General features: G+C 38.7%; 2 protein-coding genes across 2 annotated transcripts in view; one reads left to right on the top strand and one right to left on the bottom strand.

Moving 5' to 3' along the window:
* LOC107003266 (clathrin interactor EPSIN 1) overlaps positions 1-1,282 on the top strand; it is a 6,652-nt gene extending 5,370 nt beyond the window's left edge. Inside the window, exons 10-12 of the mRNA XM_015201571.2 lie at positions 87-259; positions 353-746; positions 841-1,282. Coding sequence (XP_015057057.1) covers positions 87-259; positions 353-746; positions 841-1,052 — 779 coding nt within the window. The 3' untranslated portion in view covers positions 1,053-1,282. The remainder of the gene's footprint in view (positions 1-86; positions 260-352; positions 747-840) is intronic.
* Positions 1,283-1,595: 313 nt separating this feature from the next.
* LOC107004686 (protein HEADING DATE 3B-like) lies at positions 1,596-7,491 on the bottom strand. The gene is made up of 5 exons (XM_015202992.2): positions 6,250-7,491; positions 5,237-5,636; positions 4,989-5,163; positions 3,056-3,107; positions 1,596-2,942 (listed from the first exon to the last, which is right to left on the bottom strand). The coding sequence occupies exons 1-5, from the start codon at positions 6,460-6,462 to the stop codon at positions 1,971-1,973; spliced, it is 1,812 nt and encodes a 603-aa protein (XP_015058478.1). The 5' UTR covers positions 6,463-7,491; the 3' UTR covers positions 1,596-1,970.
* Between the last annotated feature and the right edge of the window lie 278 nt (positions 7,492-7,769).

Raw genomic sequence — 7,769 nt, 5'->3', positions numbered from 1 at the left:
GGGGGGGGGGGGGGGGGCTTCTATTGTTTCTGGATTGTGGTGCAGTTGTTTCTTTGCAATTAACTACTTCTTTCACTGTCAAGCAGAGCCTTCTACAGGAAACTCTGGCCAAGTAGATCTATTTGGGCAAAATTTGATGGGTGACCTCTTGGATGCACCAACACCTGTTCCAGCTGATAATTCTTCTGTCACCAGTCATCCATCGGAGGTTGATTTATTTGCTGACGCCAATTTTGTGTCTGTGAAACCAGAGTCTAAGGTGGGGGTAACCTTTTGTCTCCTGTTCAGGCTTCCTTGCAATTTTTACTTTTTGTTTGTTAGTTATAAATTGACTATCTGTTCTTTTCTGCAGATAAGTGTAGATCTGTTTGCTTCCCAGCCTTCCTCTTCACCTGTAGCTTCTTCAACAATGGATTTTTTTGCTGCACCAGAACCTGTTGCTCGGCCTGATGTCAGATCTCCAAAACCAGTCCAGATAAATACTACTATGGTCGATCCATTTGCTACAGTTCCACTAAATAACTTCGACAGTTCTGATCCTTTTGGTGCATTTGTTTCTCCTGCTGATCCTATATCAGTACCCAATGCAAGTGCCACCAGTGGTGGGAATCAGCAGACTCCTACCAAATTAGACAAATCTCCTCTCGAAACAAAGCCCTCATCAAAGAAGGATAATTTTCAAGTCAGCTCCGGAATATGGGCTGATTCATTGAGCCGTGGACTCATTGATCTGAATATTGCTGCACGTAAGTTTCTCTACGACTATACATAGTATGCTTAGAGAACCAGGCAATAGTTATTGTATAGATGATTGTACTTACCATTCTGTTTCCCCTGCAGCTACAAAGGTCAACCTTGCAGATGTAGGCATCATGGGTGGATTGACCGATGGATCGGATGGGAAAGAAAAAGGGCCAACCACATTTTACATGGGTAGAGCTATGGGTCAAGGAACCAAACTTGGCCAATCCGGGTTCACATCCACAGCAACTGGTGCAGATGACTTTTTTTCAAGTCATCAAAACTATCAATTTGGCAACTACCAGAAGTGACTTTTCGTTACTACAACTGATATTCCTTCTCCCCAGCTTCCTCTCAGTATTCATTTGTCAATTTCACAGCTATACAAGTTAGGAAAGTGATCAATGTTGTGTTAATACCAGGCCACTAATTCATACTTCATGCAACTATAATGCAGAAATATTCTTGTACTTGACCTTATGAATCATGTCATAGGCATTTCCCATTTATATAAAATAGATGTCACTAAATTCTTAAGTTACATAGTTTTATTTTTGTATATGCTTGTCTACACTAGCTGATTACTATTCTGATTCTTGGTGATCCAATCAGAAGATCACCAAATTGCTACTTAATGGTTTCATGCCAATGTTTCAAAAATCTAATGGTAAATGTAGACCTCCAAGGAGTGAGGTGGGATGGTTGGAATTCCACTAGAGATCTCGAGTTAGAGTCTTGAAAATAATAAATATTCTTGTAAGCCCTTAGTGGCCTGCATGAATTTGTTAAGCAGAAAAAGAGTCTATCAAGGTAGAGTAGTTTGTCATTCTTCCAGTTTCTCAAGACCAAGGAGCTGATGTAGAACAAATCATCCAAATATATAATGAGTTTAGAATTACAACATCAAAAATTAGCCACCCTCACACTTTAATAGAGCCAAGGGTCTTTCGGAAACAGTCTCTCTACCTCCACTTGGTAGTAGAAAGGTTTGTGTAAACGCTACCCTTCCCAAACCCCACTTGGTGGGATTTTACGGGGTATTATGTTGTTGTTCACCCTTTAAAAGAGGGATGCTACGAAGTGGCTCGCCAACTGAGTTAGAATTCCAAGTACAACAATACAGTCAAAAAGGTAACAAAAAATAGACCAATAAACTCATCATTTTGGATGAAGTACATGGCCACATTCACAATCCAGTAAGAACTACCTATGGATGAAAGAAATCTGAGTCAATACTGTTTTCTCTCTTCTTGTATGGACTGAAAAATCCGAGCAACAGATTCTGTAGCTGATCGGGCATTGTGAGGTATAGCTTTGATTGCTCGGGCAGGGCGTTCAGGAAAATGAGGCTGAGGCCGAAGAATGGGATTGTCAACAGCTGGAGAAGTTGGGAAGTGATGAAATGCACTTCTTCCTCTTGTGGAGTTGCCCATGTCTACTGCACGAGTTGATTCACTCGGACTACCTGCTGTGCTGGCGTGCAACTCAGAATCTCTAGAGGGGTACAATCTCACAACTTCTGGTAAGGTTCCATCACTCTCACTCCCAACATTACTTGAATTCTGGTGTTGAATGTTAAAACTAGCTCTCCCTCCTGATAACTGACCTTTAGAATGCGATGCCACAACCTGGTTCGATTGATATTGAGTTGGAGATGGGATTGCTGGATTCGTTACTGGCATGCCAAAGGGATGAAAGTAGCCATGACCAGTCGGAGGCGCAAAGGGAAGTCCATATGCTGAAGCTAAAAAGTTTCCCGTCATTGGAGTCGACCCTGGGGGTCCACAACCTCCATATACTGGACTCATGACTGCAGGTCCAGAGTGTGGCTTGTACACGAGTCCTTCAGAAGGAGACATCATGGGTATCAACCATTGATGCCCCGGAGGTTGATTGAAGTACCAAGGACTCATAAGGGAATCATGTTTTACAGGTGTTGGTAGTTGTTTTTCTGAAAGTGGATTGCAGCTAGAAGGTTGGCGTACTGAAGAAAGAGATGTCTTTCCTACATCATTTTCAGCATTACACTCCATCCTACCTTTAGGTTTCTCTGAATCATTATTGGGACGCGAAACAATTTCAGGTGCTTTGACACTATGCTCCAAACAAACTCTTTTAGCAGACAACCTCTTTAAAGGTTTGCCTAAATACGCATTATCTTCGAGATTCAGATTTGGCGAACCAGCTATCAGTTTCTGGACCTATTGAGCAACAACCGGAAAAATTTGAGCAAAATGCCAAGTCCAACAAAAGACGAGGAATGTTAATCTCAGTGCTGATACAGGATGCGACTCAGCCTCTACAGCTATCTTACCTTGAGTAGTCGATGCAACTCAAATACTTGAAGTGCAAGCGTTCTCTGCTGGCTGTACCAGAAAAATAGGGACGGAATCAAGATAACACATGGCATATAAAAAAAGATTAGCTTTAAACTTTATACATCTGAAATATTAATACATAATATAAGTAATAAAAGACTAATATATAGTTGAAAATCAGCTGGAAGAAAGAGAACCACCAAGTTGACCTACAGATAACAACAAGAACTCAAGAAATGATCACATGAGATGGGTAAATGATTATGTACGCTCATGCAAAGACCGGTCAGAGTCCATCATGATGCTTGAAGAAAAGTGTCTCTACGGGCAAATAGGCAACCAATAGTTAAATGACTGGTGAGTAACTGAGTCTCCCTTATAACTGAAATGTGGAGGAAAAGTAGGGGCCAGTCTCGTTCTTCATTTTTCTTTCTAAGAACCTGTAATATTGAATATTGGAAATCAAACGGATTAAGATGCAACGTAATGGACATTGAGAATTCATAAAGCTGAGACAAATAGCTTGAATTGAGTTGTAGCTGTTTATATGCTTAAAGACAGTTTCTTTGTTGCATGAATTTCCCGGGTACATGTTAAATCTGAGTTTGAGGTCAGGGAAATGAGATTTGCATTCTACACTCTAAACTCATCCAACAATTGTCTACAACCCAGGAAACCAGCAAAAAAAAAGGCCCAAGAGATAAGTCAACGATGAGTCAAACTAATCCAGTGGTGACAGCTCACCATGAAACTATAATACATGTCTTAATGGTTTCCACAATGCATAAGTGAGTGTGAATAAGTTCTGAATTAACGGACGCTACACGCATGATCCAAACTGTGAGAACCATCAGGCTGCACTAAGAGGTCCAACCTGCTTTATGCCATACCTCAAATCCTACTATTCACACATAATTTGTCTAGAAGAATTCGTCAGTTGATAATTGCATGAACAGGAACAAAGAATCACAACACATGAAAGGCATCACACTACCTTAACTCAGTACAGGACCATATACTCATAGAATACCAAGACTACTACCATTTTAAGTAGAATTATATACAAGTACCATACCACTCTAAAGAGTCATTGTCCTTGGTGCTTAAGAAAAACTGAAAGCTATCACAATCACATTGAATAGCAATAACAAGTCAACTCTAGATTGCTAAAACTCACAAAAATTAACCTAAGCAAACAGAAAGCAGGGTTAGCAATACAAAATTGTTAGATCGAACTGACCTACAAAGCCTATCAGCGCTAGAGGGAAGATGGAGTACACTATAGAGTGCTAGTTACCATGTTATTACAAGTTGTTTCTTTTTGTATTCAAATGGCAAAGTTCACAAATGATTTTGACAATCATCCAAGTAAGTGGTCGTTCAACATGCTTCAAATGGTAAAGACTAAGCCACGTAATGAAAGGATCTTCAAGGCACATTGTTTAACAAAGTTTTTGGCATACAAGAAAGTGCAGTTGAGATGTAATTTTGTGTAGAACTGACTAGACCACAAATACATCATAGGTCTCATTGAAATAATTTGTAAGTACATTTGTAGGTTATGAATGGTTATACTTATACACATGTATTGAGAAAAAAAAGGTAACTTTTTAAACTAACAAGCACACGCTGGTGCTAATTGGCTGCAGAAATATTAGAGGAGCATATCCTTGATTTTAATAAAAACAAAACCATGAGGAGACACAAAAGCGACAATCTTTCCTTTCACTGTACAAGTCATGATCTGATGCACTTTAAAGTACATCATCTGCAAGAAAAGTTAGGTTCAAAATAAAGCCAACTTAAAACATACATGGATACCATCAGCCAAAGAGAATGATAGGGATCATCTTTGCACAATGTGATAAGAAAATGAAGATGTCAAGCTCAAACAATCAATCAAAGCTATCACCAAGAAACCAGACTTACTTGGCAATAGCTCGTCTTGCTTTCCAGAAATGTTTTTGTCCAATCATTCTAACAACATTATCAGGAGATATGTCCATTTCAGATACATACTCGACCATGGAAGTCTCTGATAGTTCATCACTGTGGGCCATTTCTCCTGTTTGTGATGATTTACAGGTCTTGTCTTCCTGGGAGTCTGTATCATTAATAAGGTTATTAATTTTACCCGCTCTTATGATGATAAATCATTCAAATGGAAAGAAGATTACCATTATCGACATCTATGAAAGATCCGGAAAAGACAGTGCAATCAACTTGACAATCAGATCTGAATTCCAACTGTACTATATTGGTCTTATGTGATTCACCAAAGGTATTAACAAGATTCTCTCTCGGTTTGACACGGGAGAGTTGATCAGTCCGCTTCAAAGTACCGTCTCGCTTATCTATATCTGAGGTACCTTTAGAATAGTCCTCTGTGTTTACTGCACGCTCCTTGGAGTTACCAAAAGTGGGAACTCTAAAATCTTCCTTTTCTGTCTGCCTTTTAGACTTAACTTCCCGCAATGGAGTATTTGAACCAGAACCCCGTCCATATGGCTTCTCAACTGGATGTCTTAATGCAGGAACTTGTCTAGAGAAAAATACACCTCTTTCGTGTTCATTCTCCTACACAATTTTCTGAACTCAGATATAACAAACTCAAAAACTGCAAAACTTACTATCCACAACAAGAACATTGACATACCCAGTATATTCACACAAGTGGGGTCAACATCAAGAAAACTTGAAACCAGCCACAGGGAGTACCACAAGGAGCAAGAAAGGGAGGACGTGGAAATGACATATTCAATGTGGATTATGCATCAAGTTAGATAAAAAGGCCTACAAGAAAAGGGAACACATTGACATAGTTGAATATTATCCTCCTAGAGCTTATAAGTGAAGAATTTGGGAAGTAGTTATAATTCTTGGTAACGAAGAAAAATTCCAATGTAAGAAGCCATACTCAAATGGCCAAATCCAACGGAGACAAAATCACTAGGTGAATTTTCCCCCATTATTCCAAGGTAGTGGACAGAGACACTAGGTAGTTGTGTTAGTGGGATGTAGTAGGAACCTTATGGAATTAGCTGAGGCAAGCACAAGCTAGCCCCGATATGGCAGTTACTAAAACAAAAGAAAATATGGAAATTCAAGCAAAAGGCTGAGTTAAATCCATAGGCAACTTTTAGAATATATCTACTATGAAGTAAAATACAATTATCTGAACTTGGATTACCTGGCTTGGGTGAGGAAGGACCAAATCTGCACTGTTACTACTGTTATGAGGCAAATCACCAGGGTTGTATCGTTGGGAAGGGATACTCAGTTGTTCATAAAGAGCCATCTTGTTCCTTGGAGGTGCTCTTGGACCTCCTTTTTCTGTATCATTAACATGAAGCCTTGGAAACATAGGCCCCATAACTTTCTCTTCACCTGTACCTCTTTTCATCTTCCTCTACCTCAGTAGTTAGCCTCCAAAACTCACGAATAATGGTTCCACCCCTCTACCCTTCTCCACTTACTCCTCTCCTATTCGAAACTCGGGAATAACAGACCCATCCCTCTACCCTTCTCCACTTACCCCTCTTCTAGTCTTTTAACAGATACATCAAAGCACCTTTTAAAATGACATTAGTGTATAGACCAGCTTACACACACACCTCAACTATTTCACGGGATACCTACTACCTCCCACAGCCACAAACACAACAAAGTACTAGTTAACACTGACTAATTCAAGAATCCCCCATGAACAACCTTCAACCACTCAAGTAATCACAAATTCAAAACCCCAGATATCATACTCAACCCATTATCTCCAGTGAGTTGCAAATTCAGATTCCACAAGCAAAAACACAAAAAAAAATTGGAAGTTTATATGTAAAAATCTGATCTTTTACCACAAACTCCCCATAACTCCTCAAAACTAATCAAATTCACTTGAGAAAACAATAAAATCCACTGACCCATATATCAAAATCAATTCTTTACCTCAAATCAAGCCCTTTCAGAAGTACCCCAAAAGCAAAAAGACACAAACTTTGCTTTGCACAAGAAGAAAGCCTCCACCTCAACAGTACAATGATGAACAAAAAGCTAATTTAGGGAATCAACAGGGAAGGAGAAAAGAACAAGAAATGATTCTTATAAATGGGAAAAGGGGTTATGGATTCTTAAAAGGGTAAAGATCCAGAGGCTTGAGTTGAAGCCTCAAAGGGAGAGAAACCAAAAAAGTTTGACCATGGACCCATAATAGACAGACAGAACATAACAAATAGTTCTATCACAATTTCTTTTTAAGAAAATATCATCTTTCTTATTCAATTTTTCGATATCTATCTCAAAACCTAACTAATTTAAATTCACAACACACAGATAATAGAGCAATACTATTCAAAGAAGCACTCATATCAAATTTTTATACTCAAAACTCTAAAAATCTCTGATCAAAGAACGAGTAACTTCATCTACTATATCACGCCTTCGAATTAAATATTAATGTTTGGAACATTGATTGAGGTTCCTTCAATTTTTTTATACCATATGGCCAATAATAAACCAAGAATTGTGTCACTTTTAATAAGCAAAAATTTGATAGGCTGACAAAATTTTGATGTTAGGTAAAAGACTCTATATTTAATTGACTACTTGTGTTATCCACAAAATCTCAACCATTTGAACTTTTGAAGATCTTCAAAATCTATTCTTTTTTCATCCTGACATAAAGCTTAGCTCAAATTACTATTACCAACTTCT

The sequence above is a fragment of the Solanum pennellii genome, chromosome 11 (genome assembly GCF_001406875.1).
Source record: "Solanum pennellii chromosome 11, SPENNV200".
Lineage (NCBI taxonomy): Eukaryota > Viridiplantae > Streptophyta > Magnoliopsida > Solanales > Solanaceae > Solanum > Solanum pennellii.
Note: the sequence above shows the minus strand (reverse complement) of the source record. Positions and strands in the feature narration are given on the sequence as shown.

Bases quoted from the DNA above. Each gene is read 5' to 3' on its own strand.
- LOC107004686 (XM_015202992.2), bottom strand. From the start codon at position 6,462: ATGAAAAGAGGTACAGGTGAAGAGAAAGTTATGGGGCCTATGTTTCCA. The intron at 5,164-5,236 runs GTAATCTTCTTT...TTAATGATACAG, and splicing joins TTTCATAGATGTCGATAATG to ACTCCCAGGAAGACAAGACC. The intron at 3,108-4,988 runs GTAAGTCTGGTT...TTTCTGGTACAG, and splicing joins GCAAGACGAGCTATTGCCAA to CCAGCAGAGAACGCTTGCAC.